The 21,758-nt window shown below is 41.7% G+C and overlaps 1 protein-coding gene across 1 annotated transcript in view; it reads right to left on the minus strand.

Annotated features, from left to right (window-relative positions):
* Positions 1-21,758, minus strand: part of TMTC1 (transmembrane O-mannosyltransferase targeting cadherins 1) — a 139,956-nt gene that overhangs the window by 57,552 nt on the left and 60,646 nt on the right. The window contains exon 8 of the mRNA XM_061345846.1: positions 12,283-12,472. Coding sequence (XP_061201830.1) covers positions 12,283-12,472 — 190 coding nt within the window. The remainder of the gene's footprint in view (positions 1-12,282; positions 12,473-21,758) is intronic.

A 21,758-nucleotide genomic window follows, 5' to 3' on the forward strand; every position in this document is an offset into this window, starting at 1 on the left:
CCAAGAGAGTGAATAAGCTCATGCTTTCTGTCACTGATACCAAAGAACGTCATCAGGCTAACAGAAGTGTAGCACTGGGTCTGTTAAATCACCCAGGCAGACATCTGTGCCTTCCTGCCCTGCCATACCACTGCCTCATGAGCTGCTGCAGCATGATCCATTGGCAGCCATTGAGAGAAGCTTTGTCACACTTAGAAACAGATGCAACCAGAATCACTTAATGGTTGCAGCACTTTCTAATTGTTGTGGGCAATTTCTCAACTTTGGAGAGCAAATTGACTTCTCTTTACTGAAGGGATCTAAATTTAGAAACATTGAACAAGATTTTTGAGTAGAGGAATGGAGCCCGATCAGTGATGTGGGACCAAGCGGTACAACCTGTCTTGCTTTTGCACAGCTACAGACACCAGTTATCACTGGCCTAGTCAGTGGCTGAAATTCAGAAGTCCCAGTATTAAAATATATAATCCACTCTCTGGGAAAAACAATGAGCATTCCCTATGGATACCAAATGCAAGGGTATGCATCAGGAGGCGCTGATCTTGCTTTCAAGGAGCTAAACCACAGGATCACAAAAAACTGCATTGGCTTCCCCTGGCTCAATGAAGAAACATGAAGCAGTGAGAGGAGAAGAACTTATGTCTCCAGACTTCTTTATCAATACCTGCTTTATAGAGCACCATGTTTACCTGCTTCTATTATCCACTCTTTTGGTGTCTTGGAAATGAGAGCTACTACTGCCTTCTTGCAGTCATACCACCACCTAAAATACATTATTCCCAGCACTGAAGCTGACACCAATCCATAAAACTGATGAGCATAGATGACTGGTAATGGTCAATTTGGCTTTTAATTACAATAGAAAATTGAATGGGAAAAAGGAAAGAGGATTAAAAATGATTACTCAACTCTGAATGAAAATTACCAGTTCTAGCTCAACTCCAACTTCCCTGCAACCCAGTTCTGGACATATACTCCATTCCTTTCCTGCTATTTGACAGTCTCTTCCCACCTTGTCTGGCTTAATTATGGTGCCCATTTGCTTCACTGCTCTAACTCTGGGGGTTTAACAACAAAGACAAAGAAGGTATATTGGACCCAAAGGAGTGCACTGCTATTGCATAAAACGTTCTCTGTCCCTAAGATACGCTCTTGATTTCAAATGAACCAGCTATTTCTCCAGCTGTTGTTCACTAAGTCAGTAACTGGGAAAGCAACCTCTGGTTAGCATCTCTAGGAAGGACACAGTGTTATTCAAAGCTGCAGCACTGCAGATAAGCAAAGGAAACTGAATTCTGGAGAAAGATAAATAAACCTGTACATGAAAAGGGAAAGAAGAAAATGTAGGAATTATCTCGGCTGAAGGAGAAAATGGTATTGCATGCCCTTTCTCTCTCCACAAGTCACACACTAATACCACTGGGGGCTGCCAGCTCAGTCCCTCAGGCAGGGCTCAGAGACAGGAGCCCAGCAACTCACAAACCAGCCTCACAGAGCAGCAGAGCCCTCCTTAGTGATAGCTATTTCTGAAACAAGAAACATGTGGCAGTACCCTTTTAAAAACATTCAGTTCATGCTGAGGCCTTTGTGAAGAGGTGGTTCTTGAGGGCCAGATTTACCTGATTTTGTTGCTTGCAAGGCAACAGGTCAAACTGCTGAGCTCATGCTGTAGTCACTCCAGAGCTCAGTTTGGGTTTCTCTCCTCTACCAAGCCATTAACTTTCCCAAAACTTGTACAGACCTTTCATGTATTTGACATCTTGTCCCGGGAGGAGTGGCTGGGGAGAACCCCTGGGCAGAAAGCCCTGCCCACAGTTTGGAATTTATACTGAAATAAAAAATCATCCTATTCTCAGCCAGACCTTATTTCTCATTTCCCTAAATAGTTTCTACTGACTGATTAGATAATGAGCAAAAACAGCCTTTGCCCTGATGGAGGAACTGAACATTCTTCTATGCCAGGCTTGTGAGGGCTGGTGGCACAGCAGAGCTATCCATCCCTGCCTTTCCAGGGGGGAGCTAGGCAGCTCAGAGAAAACAGAAAAAAGGACAGAAATGCAACCTCGATATGTTGAAAGGATTCTGTGTATCGCAGGTGATACCTGTAGACAGCTAAAAGCTAACAGCACAAGTCTCATAAGACAGCATATTTTCCTTTATCTTCTTCCCCTACCAAAATTTACTTAGTAGATTCACCTTGTAATTCCCCTTCCCCCCTAAGGGACTGACAGGTTTACAAATGAGTAGACAAGCACAACAGAATGGCGCAAGAATGTTGGAGGCTGGTATTGTAGGGCTGCAGGAAGAGAGGGCAGCAGGATCTTCCATCCAACACAAGCCATAGATGTCCTCCACGTGTTTTTTAGAGGGAAAAAAAAACAACCCAACATGTAGCTTGTTACATATTTAAGGGAATAAAACATAAAAAACCCACAAGCAAACAAACAGAAAAATATTGGGACCATTCATTTGGTTTCACTACTCTGATCATAGGAGCTCACTTAAGAGACAGCTGAGCTAAAGACGGCCTGGAGCAGTAGTCAAAGCTTTTAAAGAGTAGTAGGCAATTTTGCTTGTCTTCCCTTTTCCTTGAAATAAGAAGAGCTAGTATAGAAGTTATAGATCATCCCTTTTACAGAGACACAACTCCTTTGCTCTTAAAAATAGTACTTTCTTTTGGAAATACAAACTTGCCTTCCTATCTGTCACAGAATTCTCTGGGGGTAAAAAAAGCCCACTTTTGATTTAACCTTGGAATGATTCCTTTTGTTAAAGACAAGCCAACATCTACCTCTAATTACAATTAGGCCTTCACTATATTGTTACAAAAAAACCAAACAAAAACCAAGAAAGCAAGCAAAAAAACAATAAAGAACTTTTTTAACCTTCTACTTTTCATAGACTTGGAGAACTAAAGAACACCACTTTTCCTCCCAAAGGCAAGACAAGAAAATTGTCACACTATCTCAAACAGAATCCATTCAAGGCCAAAATCAACTGAAACAACAATAAATCTCAAAAATTACTTCCTTGGCAATTTGGGGGAAAAAGAAGAAAATCTTGAGTTTACAACTGAAAGAGAACTTCCCATATTACATACAAGACATATTTCTGTGTTACAAATAAATACTTGCTGACTACAGTTAGATTATTTGCTGACTACTGTTAGATCACAAGACTTCTACAAGCTAAAGCCTACAAAGTACAAGAGCAGGAGGTATGCAGATTACGTTGACATATCTATCATAAACTATGGACTTGCATAAACCCACTGTAAATTCGCTGTGTTTCCCCCTGAGGAAACATTGTCTGAGGTGCCAGATCCATTAAGTCTTGCACACATTCACATCCCCTGGCACCTCCAAGGGCTGAGGCATTGGAAAGCGGAGCTGTGAGGAGTACCCTCCTGTCAGCTGGACAAAGTTGCACCTTGGGGGAGACAGCAGCTGGGCAAACAAGTCCAAGCAAATTCTGTTCTACCTTGGAATGCTTCTGAAGGTGTTTATATGTGCCTGCCTGTTTGATGGGAAGGTGGCAATCAAAGGGGTTCAATTCCTTCCTCTTGATAGTTTAAGAATGAGGCAAACGTTACCTCTCCACCGTTTAGAACCAAGAGCTCCATGCGATAAAGACTTCCTTCCTACCAAAAGGATAAATCATCCTCTGCCAGTGAGCTCTGGATGGTCCACTGCAGCCAGCGAGATATTATGCTTGGAACATCTGACTGCAAGCACAGAAAAGCTGGTATCCAGGAAAGTTGATAGTGCATGACTGTATAAAAGCAATGATTGATATTACACATTTTTAAATGCTTGCAGGCCTAGGAGGTAAGTGCATTATCCATCAAAAGAGACACAGAAATCCAAAGAAACTACATGACTGACTGTAGGCCACAGACAGAGGATTACATTTTTTCAGTTTATTCCTAACACCCATTTGTGCAAACTGCTAGCGCAAACTACACATAAACTTAATCCATGTACCATGACTGGTATAGTTGTACCAGTCCATTGTGAAGCCACAAGCAGCTCAGCAATATGACTTCTCATCTGCCTGCACCAAATCACTGGCAGCATCTCACCTGGCAAGAAGTCAGGATCTGCAAGCATCTACTCTTGCACTTTCCACATATATGGTATCAAGGATAAAAGGGACATTTCAAATTCACACTGCATTCTTGCACAAGGTGATAAAAAGCAAACCTAAGCTACTCAGGAGCCAATCCTTGGGCTTCCTTCCTTCACAGATGATGCAAAGCTTGCAGAACCAAGCACTGGGTATTCCCAAGTCCTGCCTTACTGGTGCAGGCCCAAATGGGTCATGGCAGAGCTGTACCATGCTCCATGTACCATCAACATGGTCTTCTTCAGGTCACCAGCAGAAATCAGGTTGGGACAGTACATCTTTATGTTCTGTGGCCAAACAGAAGGGCACTGTGGACCTGCGGCTGTTTCGCTCTGCTGCCTGTGCCACCACCTCCCATGTGCCAAACATCAGGTGTCAACAGATGGTCTGAAAAACTCAGACATTTGGTAAGGGAAAGGTAACTGCCCAGCTTCAAACCTGGCTCAGACAGTAGGCTTAATCAGCCTGCTCCCACAAAAAGCCACAAATTCTGTAATCACTTCAATTTATCAGGAGTTTTATTCTTCCATCTTATAAAAAAAACCCAGCATCTTCAGTAGTGCCAGCTGCTTGAATGCCAGTCTTTAGCAACTTGCTATCTTCCTAAAATAGTTCTGTTTTCCTTGGTGATCATCTAAGTCTTGACAAAACCACCCAGTTACTACTGACTAGAATTAAGCAAATGTTGTATTTCATAGACAGCCCAAAGCCATGGGGATTTCCAACACTATTTTGACCATCAGCACTAACTGCTTATTAATTATGTGAGATGTTGATTCTATTTGAAGCATCCAGCAACACAAAACCGACTTTCCAGTTCACCAGCAGCAGCACCTATTCAGGAACTGGGGTACAGGCAAACATACACCAGTCAGAAAACAAATCAAAACCCTTGAAAGTACCATTGACTTCCTGACCCAGGCTTACCTGAAGAGAAATCCTTGGCACATACCTCAGACCACTTTAACAAGATCGTTCACTTTCCATTTCCAGAAGGAAGCAAGTATTAGTTTGTACCAGTAGATAAAACAGCCTACTTTTACAAATGCTGAAAGTGCCTAAAGCTTTAGTTACATCACCGAGAACTGGGGATGCTCAACAGCTCTGGAATTCAGTCTTTCAATTACAGAATAAAAGCAGAACGCAGTCCTTTCCAAATCTCATAACCCACAGCAAGGCACAGAAGTACATTCTACTGATACTTCAGTTTTTATTTTAGTATCTTAAAGTAAAATTCTGGTAACTACTGCTTTCTTTTCCCCTGTAGTCCCCAGCTATCCATCCATTCAGTTGTGTAAGGTCTTTCTTACTCAGGTTTCCAAAATTCCCTGAAGATATAAACTCATTTTCCCAATTTCTAATCTCTGCAACCTCTAATACCACTTGACAAACTGATTTGAGCAGGATGCAGGAGCATGTATGTCTTTGCAAGAGAAGTGGAACATTCCAAAAGGAAACAGGAAAGTCAGTAAATTGCTCCAGGAATTAGAATAATGCTTTTGACCTTATGGTTGTTTTTTGCTCTTCCCTTTCATTCTGTGACACCACCTGCTTCACTACATGGGGGGAAAAAAAGAAGGAAAAAAACCCATGAAATTTAAATACATGCTCACTGCTTGCAGTATGTAAAAGCATGATGTCTGGAAAAGCAGCTCTGTTCCCAGTGAGCTTGCTCTTAACAGGTAACACATAACAAGAGGATCCTAACAAAAATTACACAGTAGCTTGGCACTCAAACATTTAAGACCAAATAACCACAATGAGTATCATTATTGCCCTCAGCTATAAATTTCCTAGTCCTAAATTCCACCTACCCTCTCCTATTACGCCTACTATTGTGCCACTCAGAAAACCTTTCAGCCCTCAGTGGGCCTTGAAATATTAACTCAAGCCAGAAGAAAACGGTAGAAACAAAAAGAGTATCTTTGACAACATAGTAATTTGGTGTTAATATGCTGATAATGGCAGAACTATCTGCACCTAGGAAAATGACCTACCTAGGGTGCCAAAACTCCTGTAGGAGAGAGCCCATTTAGCAAGATCTCTACAGTGAGCCATCAGAACTACTTCAGCTATTGTTATATTTACTCAGAGTACCACACTCCAAACCTGGTATTTCAAGCATTTACCAGGAAAAAAAAAAAAACAAACCAACCAAACCTGATGCAAAAGTTATTTTGACAGCTCTTGTGTTTGTTTTTTTAGTTCAGAACAGCAATGGCATACAGACTGAGGAAAGTTCCTTCTTCCACTTGAGTGTCAGCTGGCACAGCAAGCACCCTGGGAAGGCTTTCCTATTTCTCCCAGCCCCACCAGGAATCCACACCTGATCTGCTTGCAACACTCAACAGAGCAGAAACATGGCCAGTGAGACACACAGGGCATCTACAGGGGTTCCTCCCCCTTCCTCCAGCTTCCACTAAACAGTCTTTCTGGCTTATTACTCTCTCCCCGCAGCAAATATTAACAACAGAAGCAGCACAGAAAAACCTCGCTGCTGAGGTTTAAGAGCATCAGTCCTGACCTTCTCTGTGTGTGGAAGGAATTCAAGTGAGCCCTCAGGAAAATGAAAGCAGGATTTATTTTAAATGGACCTTTTATGAAAATGACTGTGGTTTGCAGCTCGTCTGAGAGACTCCATTGACAAATAGCCTTATTCACCTTGCCGTGCCTTTGAAGCAGGTATTGTTCTAGAAGTGTTGTGGCATATGAATCTTGCTAGACATACTTTCTAACTGTGTACTACTGTAGAATATTACAAAAGGCAATTGTTCCCCAGAAAGGTCTGTAAGCTGTGATTTATTAATGAAATGCCAAACCTGGGAAACGAGGCAAAGGTCTCAGGAGTGCAGGGCAAAGTAAATAGCATGACAGAATACACATAATAAGTTCTAGCAAAAACAACAGAAATATGCACACAAAGAGAAGATGCAAATGCACTTCTCTCCTTGATGGTATTAAACATTGTCGGCTAAGAAATATAGTCTCTGCATGTGACTGAGGAATATGCTTAGATGATATTCATATATACAAACCGCCAGATAAATGGCAATATGGTGCCAATTACAGAGCAAATTAAAGTCATAATACTTTGCTATAATATGCCTTCTTTTGGCTAAGAAGTACTATGCATAGAAATGTAAAGAAACAGCATTACCTTAAAATTAGACCTGACATAAAAAAAACAACCAACTGTAGCATATGAAAGATCAGGGTAATAATATACATCACAGTCACATTGTAATGAATATAAACTGAAAAACATCACAACCGCCTGTATCACAGGTAGCCACATCATAAAGCAGCAAAACGTGTTCTTTAAAAAGGTATATCCTAGAGGACACTACAGATATTTATTTTATTAATGTGAAACATAGGTAGCACTCCCTCCTCAGACACAAGCAAACTGCTGCATGTCATTATGTGTTACTGCTGAGCAAGTAAAAGGTGCCTTGAACCACCATAAGGTACCTCCATGTGCTGGTCATGAGTATAAATGCATTACAAGGACCAAGAGGCATGAAGAACAAGACATTCACCCCCAAGACTGGCCAGATACCAAAGCTACTGTTTCAAACTGGTTTTTCAGATCACTTTGCTGTGAATTACCCCGTCACACACACATGAGTTTTCCCACTATCAGCCCTATATATATATCAGAGGAATTTGATCCATCATGTGCTCTGTACATACCTTCACAGCTACAACTACAAGACAAGGTGCATTTTAATCACACTGCTAGTTAAGCAGCTTCCTAGAAGTGCCACTCAGAGTGGCCTTCTAAACATCTGAAGGGTCTTCCTTTCATGCTTATTGAATTATTATGAATGCCAAAGAAACAACTGTTGTCCTGACAATACACCAAGAACTGTTGTCCTCTCTGTAGTTCACCAGGTGCTTGCCATTTCTTCCAGCAGAGGAAGGCAGCACTATGGGCCCCGGGTACACTAGTGGCCATTTGAAACATCAGACATTATTCCTCTGGCCTTGTAACTGGTGTGCTCAGCAACCAAAAAGACTGCTTCATCCATTTCACTGGTAATCTTCACTTTGTAATCTTCCTAGTCCCCAAGCTGGAAGACAGGCCACATCCATGCCTTGCAGCTGAGGCTGTCTTTGAAAATGAACAATGTACAAATCTCATTCTCTTTTCCCAATTATCATTATTTCTCTGGGAGGCAGGTATTTGCAATAGCATCCCCAGCCTTTGTCACATCCCCTGCATGCTACTTGAAGCCCAACCAGACACAGAGGGGAAGTTCCTTGCAAAGAGCTGAACAGAACCTGAGGATTTCAAGACCCTCTGGTGGCTCCTGGCACCTTGGCTAGAACATCTTAAGAGAGGCAAATTTGCAGAGCATGCCTGGCATCTTTGTAGTAAAAAAATCAAGTATCAGTGTTTCCAAGAGCTGCTTAATGATGGACTGCAGCTTAGCCACCAGGAAACTGTATCACTATGGAAAAGTCTTGGCTACAGATGACAGCAAGGTCCCTTAGTCCAACAGTGGGAGATACAAGGAGCAGGCCTTCTCTTTACTCCTGTCAGGCATTCTGAAGGTGGAAATTGTCATGTGTGGTACAGATGGCTACAGCAAGAGATAAGCATGTCTGTGCACCTAAACACTGCAGAGTAACAAATCCTTCTTGAGGAGCTGCTCACAGGGAGCTCTTTAGCCAATAAGCAAAAGGAAACAGCACTACACAGACAAAACAACCCAGCCAAGGAAAGTTATATACAAGAAATTCACAGAGCAATTTTTCAATGACTTCCTCGTTAAGAAAGAAGGAGGACAACAGTGACAGTGCATGAGGATGATGAGAAGGGAGGCTTCTCTTTCCAAACAATATCAAACTGGAGAGCTCTCTTACAGCATCATAGAATGGTTAGGGTTGGAAAGGACCTTAAGATCATTAGTTCCAACCCCCCTACCATGGACAGGGACTCCTCACCCTAGACCATGAAACCCAAGGCTTCATCCTGGCCTTGAGCACTGCCAGGGATGGAGCATTTACCACTTCTTTGGGCAACCCATTCCAGTGTCTTACCACCCTCACAGTAAAGAGCTTCTTCCTTACATCTACTCTGAATCTCCTTTGTTTTAGTTTAAACCCGCCACCCCCTGTCCTATCACTGCAGTCCCTGATGAAGAGTCACTCTCTGGCATCCTTGTAGGCCCCCCTTCAGATACTGGAAGGCTGCTATGAGGCCTCCACGCAGTTTCTCTTCTCCAGGCTGAACAGCCCCAACATTTTAGCCTCTCTTCATACGGGAGCATGAACACCTCCATCTAGTAACAGACATATTCCAAGTGAAGCACTTATGGGTAGAAATCTTGCACTGTTTCTTCTTCTGAGGTATAACAATGTTCTCAAAATGAAATGGAACAAGAAAGCTTGCCTTAGATGTCTTTTATCAGCACTACACATACCTAACAACAGGGTTATTATCCTAATCACAAACGTCAACAACAAATTAGCCCTGTTTAAAATTCAAAGGCAACAAAGACAGAAATCCAATACATGCATTCTCTTAATTACATTCCATGTAATATATTCTACAAGTCTCCTGTGAGCTTGTTTGGACGCACACACATCGCCTCTTACCACTGAAAATCAGTTCTTGTGCTCAGTGCACAAATGTATTCACTCCTGCCAAAATAATTTCTAGCATTTCCATTCTCTGTGCCACAGAAAGGAAAGTGTCAGTGCCAGTAAGAACAAACATGAGGCTTTTTCCTCTCATAGCCCTGCATACCTGCACACTCAAATGAAAGGCACACACAAACTGCATGCCTGTTCATTCTAAAACCATTCCTTAGAAAATCGCAAGTTATTCCTTCCAGGTTAGCCTTTGTAATGAAAAATGAGGGAAAAAAAAAAGGCTGCTAGGACAGTTCTGTGTGTTTGCTTCAGAAAGAATGTAGAATTTCTTACTTTATGCAATGTGAAAAATAAACTGATGTGTCTCATGCTGCCTACAACCTGCAAAATACTGAGAAATAGCCTGTCTGGGGCTTGACAGAAGGATGGTTCTTCTTGGGGGAGCAGTATCGTATGAAAGGCTGTTGCATTTGGAAAGAAGCTTTCTTAAGAGCCTAATGCAATTGTGCCTGCAGTTCACGTGACCTGAACTTCCCTCTCCTCGCTGTAGAAGATATTCCCGAAAGTGTCCAAATCCAAATGGGGTAATGCATTTCCAGGAAATGTGTCTCTTCATACTGTTTGCTTTCCTCAACAATCCACACTACTCAACACAATCACCTTCATACCACTTATGGCAGTATCACCATAGTCATGAGAATCATTACACATGAAACAGAAAACAGCTTCCAAAATCTAGAATTTCCTGAAAAGCAGAATATTTCAGTTATCTCTAATTATACCTAGGGCTGGGGGAAGCATGTTGACCCTGAGGAACCATTACCACTTCCATGTTTATGGTGGGTTTGCAGGAAAGCAGAGCAAAGACTGATTACAGCACTTTGTCAAGAATAGGTGATATTTCTGGTTTCACGTGGGTTAGCCACAAAAGCAGATCACTTCAGATCCAATTTATGCCATGTTTGGGGTTTTCAAGGTTAAACACAAAAGAATCTACAAGATGAATTTCAAAACACCCAGCAACTAAACGCCTGAAGAGTGAAGCTCACGTTGTTCAATGCTACATTAACAGTGGTTAAGAGCAAAGCAGTGAAGTTATTTCACACACACACACACAAAAATAGAAATTGCCATTTCAAATCAAACAGTGGTATTCATAAATACACACTGAATTGTTTTGCCTTTAAGAAAAAGGCCAGAAGGAATAAAAATATTACAAAATCCAGTCACTTAATGCACAAAGTGCCTTGAAATATTTTGTTTTGCAGTTCAACAGAAGACAAATACTTCAGTTACCCAAAGGAATCCTTCTGGATTATGGTTTCACCCAAAATAAAATAATATCAAATGTCTTTGCATAATCCTGGAAGATTTTCTTTCCCCCCAGCAAACCAACAACATTAATCTCACTGATAGCAACCAAAACGTCAAAGAAAATGGGATAAGATTTTTTAGAAGTGTTCAGTACTGTGCTAATGAGAATTTTATCATTAACTTCCATGGGAACAGGATTAGGTCTAATACAAACACTTCTGAATATCTCTAGCAGTGAGTAATAAAAGCAGGAGGAATACAAGATGGTGTACAACCTGCAGGTAGAACTAATGAATATGTAATAGGGTATTTTCCCATTTTTGCCATAGAGCATCTGTCAATGTATAATCTAAATTAATGACTCTGCAGTCTCAAACCATTTGGTTCATTTTCTCTTATCAGGAACAGAGGGAAGACTGGCAGGGTAAACTGAAGTACGTACATGACCTGAACATTTTAGCATAACGTAAGTATTAAAAACCTAACATTCCCCTCCTATGCTTTTCAAAGATGCATATATTTAAGGAAGAAAAACTTTTGTGCTATTTCAAAAATAATTACCAGCACTTTCCTTCCAACACTGTTGGAGGAAAGCTTGTAATTACCTATGATCCACAAAAAAAACCCATTCCATGTAAGCGCATGTCTGATCTCTGACAAGTCTAGTACAATCTCACTGTCATATCCATTAATGGTGGATCTGAAATGTTGAATTGCAAAGTACGGCTTACCAGCTATATTATTTACACTAAGTAACAACTTCCAGATCATTTCAGATCTCCCACATTCCATTACTCCACTGATGAGAAATCTTCTCATCAAGACGTATCCCACATTTAGCTTTTAGAAGCACAATAAAGGTATGAATACTGTAATTGATTTTATTTTAAATGGCTCTGCAGATGACAGTTCCCAGTCCTGTTTGAAGCAAGCGACAAAGAGCCTAATGACTATGACAGAGGCAGAGACACTTAACTTCAGTGGGTTTGGACCCTTAACAGTAATTGAATGCAGGACTCTAGGACAAGTTTTGCCCTCAAATCACACCAGAGACTGAGACATTCAACGAGGGGGACATTTTCATCTTTGAAGCTTGCCTGCATTAGTTATGTAGTAGGGTTTTTTTAACCTCAGTCCAGTGCATTTGAGAGGAAAACTTGTGCTTACTGACCATTTCATATGAAGGTTAGGAAACAGAATATTTTAAATGAAACACTCTATTGCATGACTTTTTGGTGTTACCTTGAATGCAGCTATGCAATGTAGGCTGAGTAAGGTCATCACCAGTACCAGGAACACGGTGGCTAAGTTCCTTGCATCCCAGATTGACTCGATCAAAGGGATGCTGCCGACCTGCCAGTCATAGCAGAGGGTGATGGGTGCCAGCAGAAGCCACGCATTGAAGGCCAGAAGGTAGGAGTAAGTCAGAAACCTGCAAAAGAATATAAGTAATGTAATATATGGAATAACTGCTAACACATGAAACATTTTCCTTTGGTCATTACCATAATCTATATGGAAAAAGGGAAAAAAAAAAACCAACAACAACCAAACAAGCTAAAAAACCTGTACACACACAGGCAATACAGTACCTCTCTATCAACAAAGAGATGCTAACATAGGTGAGGGGCACTTCAACAGGTCAGTTAAAGAAATAACATAAGATCAATAATATTTACATGGTTTCTGTGCACTAACCTTTAGAAAACTAACAGATCTTTATCTCCCATGAATGTTAGATTTTTGAACTGATTTTCTCCCTGCTTTAACGATAAATGAATAATTGGGCAGGCACATACGTACATTGACCTGTTAAACACTTCACTGCATCACTCCTGCAATACAAAACATCCCTCTAGCTAGGTTTGGCTTATAATTTAGGATTTTTCCTATGTGCATAATATTCAGAATTAAAGTCAAGACCTCTCTGTCTTTCCATTCCAGCACAGAGAGAAAACACAGACTAAAGGAGGCACAAGGCGATTCTTGGCTGATCCCACCAGCACTTAGTAGGGCCTGAGATGTGCCACAGAAATCATGGAGAAGTAGGGAGCCTTTGAAATTGTTGTAATCTCCATCAATTAGTATCCTCAATAGAGAGGAAATTAACGGGGAATAGAAATGGGGAGCATACTGCCCTCTGGGAAGTATGCAGGGCTTTCAGAAGACCGAACGAGAATAGCATGTGTGCAACTGGGCTAAAGAAAACAAGACACAAAAGAAAATTAGAAACAAAAAAAAAACAACAAATCAAACCAGCATCCCCTCTCCCCTCCAGCTTTTTGCTGCTTGGCATCTACTTGCCCAAAAGCACATCTGCTTCACGCCACATATAAAGCAGTTCATATACTTTTGTATGCAATAGGCTGGAAATTATTTCAGCAACTGTGAAGTCAAACAAGCAAAGTTATGGCAGCCTTGGAACAGACAAACCCTTCCTTGGTTTGCAAATGGAAAAAGCCACATCGTACACAGCAGCAATAACAGCAAATACTCAATAAATTAAGTTATATTCTCTCCTGCATAAGATTTCTTCCATCTGAGACTGCCCTGACTGTTGTTTTCACACCCAGTTGCCATGGTACCTTAGCAGATTTATTAAAATGATAACAATGAGACGTCAACCCATGTAGACAGAGGATTGTTTCACTTGCCATTTACTAACATGCTTCTTTGGGGTTAAAATGCAGCTCCTTCCACTTATTAATACTGTATTTGTGGCAGAAGGGGTAAGACACTGAAACTACATGTGACTCCAAGCAGGCAGGAACTTCCTAGATGGATGTTGGCCCAAGACACAGGGAGGAAACAGGCCTAAATTTTTCTGAAAACAGTTTTAAATAATCACAAACTGTTAGGATATCAGTTTCTCTTCTCATCCAAACCTCCAAACATCTCCGGCAGCACAGTGACCCAAAAGCAGGGGGGCTTACAGAGCTGGAATAACATTTCATTGTAAACAGTGGACAAGGCACATTCTCATTTCCCCACAAATCTGTCTAAGCTCCCAGTTCTGATGGAAAATGGAATACTTCCACATTTTGAAGGTTTTCATATATTTGATACATTTCTCTTCCATCCCCCCATTTTCCTCCCCTTCCCCATCCCAAGGTAATAAACAAGGGGAAAAGAGAAAATCCATCTTCTAACAGAGGTAGCGACTAAAAAGCCAGTTTCTATATGAGAAAGCATTCCTCAAAAACATAATCTGATTTTACTCAAACTTTTCTTACAATTTTGATCGTTCAGTATTTCTCAAGAAACAGATATGCCTTTTCTAATAATAAAGCCCGTATTTTCTGGCCTGCATTACAGAGGAACAGAGCAATGCAAAGTCTGATGGAACTCAATCACCCCAAGGTGCTCACTCCTTGATGTTACATGTGGCCTGGCCCCACCTCTGCTTGGCCTCAATAAAAAAAAAAGATTTCTGTATCAGCCTCAATACGTCAGCTCAGAAAAGATTTTCAGCATTTATTTACAGATACTTACTTAAAAGCCAAGCTGAGATCTCTTTCTAAAAGAAAAAGCATGTCTGTTTATGTGAGTCTGTGTCGTGGCATATGATGCTGTTAAAAGAGTGAACATTAGACAGGATTTTCACAAGTATTGAGTTAGTTTTGCTCTTGATGTCTTAGGAGAGCCCAGTTTTTGGAGGGAGTGCCCTTTTATGCCCTGGCATATTAACATTCTCAGTAAGCATCACAATACGCATGAAAGTCTGTATGCAAACCACAACACACCAGAAACCCTCCCCTGCTTACTCAGACTGGGATGTTGGGTAGGAAGGAATGAGACGACATTTGGGATCTTTGCAAACCGCAGCATTGCAGTTAAAAACATTCTAGTTGCTTTTCTGCATCTTCATTGATAAGGCAGGAGCTGCTAAATCATTATGCAGCACAGAATAACTAAACCCAGTTTGTTTCCATAACAAATTGAGTCAGTTTAACAAATTTTAAAAGGAACTAGCCAGATTAGTGTCTGTTATACATGCATTTCTGATGGAAAGTTAGGACAAACTGCTGTTGAAGATGAGAAGACATGCTCCAGGACACACATTCATCAGCAGAAGTCTGTAAACAAGTCTCTCTTTCCATGTGCTTGTGGGGTTTCCATCTTCCTTGGGAGCCATGCACACAACTTGCTGCCAGAGGCAGGTCTCAGACGAGATGGGCAATTGCTCTGTTCCATCACAGCAATAACTGGTCTCTTAAACACATTCTGTCACCAGCACTGAGCTACATTAAAGCCTGTGACAGTCATTAACCATCTATGTAAGGTCAACTGGTTGGCCTCTCCAAACACTCTGCTGGAGATCCCTTTGGCCATGTGTCTCATTTTCAAGCCTGAACACCCTAACTGAATGTGCCTGTGCCATCAGCAGGCAGAGAAGCAAGATGCAGGGAAGGTGCTGCCTGATTTTAGAAGGCGTTCGTAAGCTGCAAAACATTCTTGAGCAAGCTCTGATCCAAGCAAAAGTTTAGATATGCTTTCAGGATTGGTAACCTGTCCTTGAATGTGATGGATGGCTGTATAAAAATAAAGCACAAACTATTGCTATTCTAGATACTAGGAACAGAAAATAACAGGAAGCTAATAATAGTTACTGTCAATTCAGTGCTGCTTTTTGCTTACAGCGCTCAAAAGCACATGGTATTCCTCTACATCAGTGTGGCTCTCATATCACAAGGCTAACCAGGGATAAAGCTAAACGCAGATGAAACTTTAGAAGAACCCTCTCACCAAAGCTGACACCTCAAGGAAATAATCTGCAGATCCTGAAAACTCAAAGATTCCTGGAATCATTCCAGGAGCTAATTGCATTTCAGCAGCCTACCTGCAAATGGCAACAAAAGTATTTTCTTTTAATTAGTTGACTAAGTGAATTACATTTTCAATGAATGATCTTCTCTATGCTGCTGTTCCTGCCTGATGAAATTCCAAGGGAGAAAAATCCTTGCCTGTAGCATCTCCCAGTCTATCAGTTAATCCCAGACAAATCAGAGTGTTACTGGTGAGGTGACTGGAAGAATCTGCCTCTTAATTGGCAATCAGTTTTTCCCTAGGCATTTGCATTACAGCAGAGTCATTCTTCTTAATTTGCAAACTGAACACGGAAAGGCAAGTTTCAGTGGGTATCAAGTGTTTCTTTTCACTTCTCAGTATCTCTGGCATGTTCGGAAAAACACAGCTCCTCCTGTAGGTAGCAGGTGTTGTCATGGCAATTCAGTTTGTTTAGTTTTGCATTTTTTAGTTTAAATGTACCGTGTGTGTTTTGTTTGAGATAAATACAAGATGACTCATATATAGAACCTGTTGCAGAAAACAACTCTGAACTGATTGCTTCTGCTGCAAAAATGAAAGTAAAGGATACTATTTAAAAGCCATCAACAATACAACAGAAAAATACTGGAGGGATTGCCTGTTACCCTTTGCTGTAATAGAGACTAACAAGCTTGGAAAAGCCCTAGTCTCAGCTCTGCCAAACTCAGGCCACCAGATCACAGGAGGACTGTGAGACTAGCTAAAATAAGTACAATATTTATAGCCATTTATAAGGAGTTTCATTTACTTTCTGATGTTGCAGCATTTTAAGGTTTTTCCCCCCCAGCTTTAAGGGACTGAGGTTATAGATTTCTTCCTAAACTATGCCGCACAAGTGACCACAAGACTCAGATCATGCCCCACTGAAGCTGCATGGAAAAGCGGGGGCCAGTGGCCCTCTTCTTTCTAGGTGCATGCAGTGGTGCAGCCTACCACCTACCCAGTTCTGAGACAACCCATCGCATTCCCAACCAACAGCCTTTCCACCAAAGACCGAGCAGGGTATCCACCTGCAAGTGGAAGATTTTCCTGCACTGGGGATTCTAGTAAGATAAAGGCAAAATATTCTCCTGGTTGGGAAAAAAAATGGACCAATCTAGCAGACAGGCGATAACAGTTCACTTAATGGGTATTTGGGAGAAGATGGGGGTGTATGACAAAGGGGGGGAATCTGAGACAGAAGCAGGAAGATAGTCATTGCTGTTTCAGAAGTCACAGCCTTGTTATTGCTCCTCTGTGAAGACATGCACACTGCAGAGACTCCTGGAAGTTTCAGTTCACTGTAAGGGTGAGAAGAGCTCCTTTATTAGGGAAAAGAGCTTCTAGCTTGCATTAAGAGATGAACTAGTGTCAGCTTAAGCCTCTCTTCATCCTCTACAAAGCCCTAAAACCAATTGTGTTTGATGAGCCTCTTCACAATAATGTCCTCCTAGGACAAATGTGGCTGCAGTTATAAGCAGGTGGTGGTATTTCAGGATATTGTCTTGAAACTGTGTATATTTGTTCTTCCCTTGGGGAACTGTCAGTCCAGTCATACCTTCCCACATGAGTTTGTTTTCCTGCTCTGTATATTGTCAGCCTAAACATTTTCTTTTCATAGCCTTAGAATTAAAATAACACTCTCTATCCAGCACATTCAGTGACAGTGGAGTAAGACTACACAAACAAGCAACAGACAGACATATTCAGATTTAACATCCAAGTGTAAGTATCACCTAGGTAGAAAAGACTTGTAGCCAGGAAAAGTGCCTCTGTATGCCCTTTCATCGAAACTTTTGCATCTAGAGGAAAAAAGCTGCTAGTCAATAGAGGATAGGAGTTGGAAAGACAAAGATATCAATAAACAGACAGGTACAGCTTGATAAATAGCAAGGTAACTTCTCTGGAAGGTGGGTTTGTGTGCACCAGGAGCACAGCGAGAAGGCAGACTACGTTGTCCTCTGTAGCTTCAGAGACTGAAGAGCTTTGATCTGATGAACAATTTGCTCTCAGTTGTTTCAACTCTGTGGCTAAGAATCTGAGAAATATCAAATTCTTGAAGAGTAAAGACTTTCAAAGACCCTGTGAATTTCCAGTGAAACCCAAGCCTGCTTTCAGAGCCTAAATGCTGGAAAACCTGGGATTGATCTTGTACTGTTTTCCCTCCACAGGCCCATGTGTGCTGTGGGTGAGAGCATGCCTTGTGATCAAAAGCAATCCTCAGCTCATTGCCAACAGCAGCATCTCTCCAGAAGCCACTCAGTCAAAACCCCCAGCCACAGGTGACAACTGCTTCAGAAGAGGCTCACTAAGGTAGCATGGGGTGGAGGGTCCTCTGGACAGCTGCTGAGACACTGGTGGCTGATCCTCAGGAAATTGAAACCCAGACTTCATAAACCTGCTGCGATAACATTTCTGGAAGTGGTCCATTGTACCCCAGGGCATTACAGGAGCCAAAAGGATGGCCTGGGCACACTGCTTGGCCTCAGAGGCTGCCCATGGTCTATCCCTCCTGTCTGAAAGTGCTTTGAAAAGCAAAATGCATTGTTTATGTGAGGCAACAACCTCTGCTTTGGCTGCACCCCCTCCACTTTTGGCAGAGGAGGCTTGTTTTGTAACCGGTGCTTGTAGCAAGTGCCATGAGCCATTAAAAATGCCTGTTACGCTGAGTTCTAGAGCAGCACCACCTACCTGGGTTTCTTCATTGAACCAGGAAAACTTAACTTAGAGGGATGCTGAAATCTTTCACATGGTTCTGGGAAAGCAGGTTTCTTTGGGAACTGTAGGATGGCCTTTGCTTTGTAGCACCATCTTCCAGACAGGCTTCCCTCCAGCCCCCTTGGAATAAAGAATATATCTTACACTTAAAACAGGGTCTATCTGGCCCCTGGGTGGGCAGGACATCAGTTCTTACTGACACATGTTGTTCTCCCTTTTGTCTAGAAGCGAGCCCTGAATGCTTGGTCCCTGCAGAGATTACATAGAATCATAGAATGGTTTGGGTTGGAAAGAACCTTAAGCTCATCTAGTTCCAATCCCCCTGTCATGGGCAGGGACACCTCACACTAGACCAGGTTGCCCAAAGCTCTGTCCATCCTGGCCTTGACCACTGCCAGGGATGGAGCATTCACCACTTCACATAGGGCTGAAGTAGCTTTAGGCAAAAGATAGAAAGCACTGACAAAACAGGCAGAACTTTCCCACTCAGGAAGCCCATGCGAGTCTGGTTACTAATTAAGAACTGATCTGTCACAGGGGTCTGTTTCAATACCAGTTCCTAGCTTAAGGTCAATGAAAAACCTCCATCAGAGTAGTTGCTGCACTTCTATTGCCTTGTCAGAACTGGCTGGCACACACACCCAGTTCTCCAACAGAGGTCTGCTGTATGCCTCTCAGTAACTCATTCCCTTCACAGGTGCAACTGGGATGATTAAATACACTGCTCAGGAAATAGTCACAAATCTATCTGAAAAGGAACATTTGCCAGTTTTTATGTATAAGCATTTCTTCAGCTTTATACAGCAGTGAGTTCTTATTTACTTTATTGAAACAGCAAAATAATATGGAAAACCAGCTTACAGAGAGAGCAGTTCAACCACAGGACAATGTTATCTCAAGGCAGTCTTAGTAGAAATGCATTAACTATTTAATGCAACACCACAATTTATCCTTCTTCATGCCCAGAGCCATAGCCAACAGAGGTCACAAGGCAAATACCAGCAGAAATTCATCAAACTTGACTCACAAAAATACAGTCTTAAAAAAACAAAACACAACTATACTTTCTTAGTTTGAAATTACTGGCAGGATTTAATCTGTTCCACACACCTTGAGACATGCTGTACAATGGCCTTTTCCCTTGTATCACCATGGTGTTAGTAATACAATCTGTTTATCTTGAGGCCTCCTACTTCTTTCCCTTCAAGAATGGTGTAAGAAGGAAACATTGTGCAAAACATCTGAAGCATGACAGCCCACCACTCAACGCCCTGCTAACACTCAAGCTACACTTCAGTACACTGTTCAGCTAAAGCTGGGTAGTGCTCCAAACCTTTCTAATTGCATTCTTCCTCCACTTTCATCTAATACAAGCAAGAATGTTTTAACAGAGTGTTGGGGTTGGTTTTTCTACTGCAACAGCTTACCCACAGCAGATTTTGAGATGGCGAGTCACAATGACCGGAAATACGCATTCTTTAAGGTAGGTCATTGGAGAAGCTACATCCTTTCTGCAGTGTAAAATAGCCTGTATGGACAGGTTTTAATGGCAGGGCTTATATATAGCAAGATTCCCACCACTAATTTCTGCCTACACTGAGAACTGGGATGATGGACAGATTTCATCTTCTCAGATCACTCTTGCCAAGCAACACGCTGAAGGACATGGAAATGTGGCTTTCATTCATGTTACTAAGTTTTAAGTTATTTGGGAATATTACTTGTAATTTTAAGAACAGTAATTTAGTGAACATACTGAACTTGTTAAAGACTTTCAGCTTATTTCATTTTCCAATGGTTAAATGAATCTTCAATGTATACGTTTGTCCAAGATTGAGGATGTTTTACAGAACACACAGCCATGTTCTAAGGACAGACTAGGCCACACCAATGGTCTGCCAAGACCAGGATCCTCTCTCCAGCAGTGACCAAAAATTAATGGCATCAAAGCATATAAGAACATGATAATTTTTTCCAGTCTCTAGTTATCATGATATCCCCGAGCTGGATGTGGTTTCTGCATATTTAGTAGCCTGAATTTCTTTTTTTAACTTGGCAAATCTCTCCTCGAGCCTGCATAAACTTTCAGTACACCCACAGGATCCTGCAGGAAGGAGCTCCCCAGCTCAACTACCTGTTGCAAGCCACCTCCTTAGCTTGCTTTGAATGTCTCCTCTTAAATTCATTTGATAAACATTTATTTCTATATGCTCCCCACCTCCACACAACCACGGATGCACAGATTACACTACAAGAATCATAAGGGCTGGAAAAGTCTGACCTCAGATACTTTTCCAAACCTATAACATACAGCTACCCCTAATCTTAGCTACAATAATCTTTGCCAGCCTCGGGACAAACCATGCCTGTATAGCTCACTGGCTCACACAGAGATCTTGTGACAGTTAACAATACTCTTTTGGGTTCCTTCTATGTCAGCCAAGACCCAACTCCAGCTCTAAGTTTATACATTTCACAAATACTGCCACACATTCCAAACTACTGATCTTCTTTTTTATTCCACTTGTTGTCATCAGCCTTCCTCCTAGCCCCAGAGAGTTGGCCAAGTCTTACAATAGCTTTCAACTCTGTTGAAAAACCAAAACATTTACCCTGGCAAGACATGCAGAATGACCACATTTCCAGCTTAGTACAAATAGGAACAACTGCTTGCAAATAGAGACTCCCATTTGTGCCCTGCAGGATCTTCAAAGAGTTACAAAACAACTTGCCTGCTGCCCAAGCACTAATCTTTGTTTCAGCCATAGCTAAACTGTTAGTAACCAACCCCCTTAAGATCACCACCCAACACTGGCCTTTCTTTTAGTTTCATGGGGCTTCCTCCTTCTGGTGTTGACACCAAACTTAGCTCTTCCACTCCCTTCCTCCCAATTTAACCCAAGTTGCAAATAACATCCTGGCTTTAAATTCAGTGCTGTGACAAAATTACTGCCTTCAAAATCTCATTAAAAGCTTCCCACACCAACTCTTCATATGCTGCTGCTGTAGGTGTCTGCAGCTGAGGAACATACATTGCTTAGCAGCTTCTCTGAGGCTGGACCATATCTACAGACGCTCCGATCTGACCAGAGATCCAGCAGCTGGGCAACCAACCACACAGACCAGCACTTACTTGGATGTTGAATATCCTCAAACCTTGATGTCACAGACCCTAACCTAACATCACCTCTAAC

This window comes from Neopsephotus bourkii, unplaced genomic scaffold, assembly GCF_033783945.1.
Source record: "Neopsephotus bourkii isolate Nb327-2 ecotype Australia unplaced genomic scaffold, CSIRO-AGI_Nbou_v1 NB_244, whole genome shotgun sequence".
In the NCBI taxonomy this organism is placed as follows: domain Eukaryota; kingdom Metazoa; phylum Chordata; class Aves; order Psittaciformes; family Psittacidae; genus Neopsephotus; species Neopsephotus bourkii.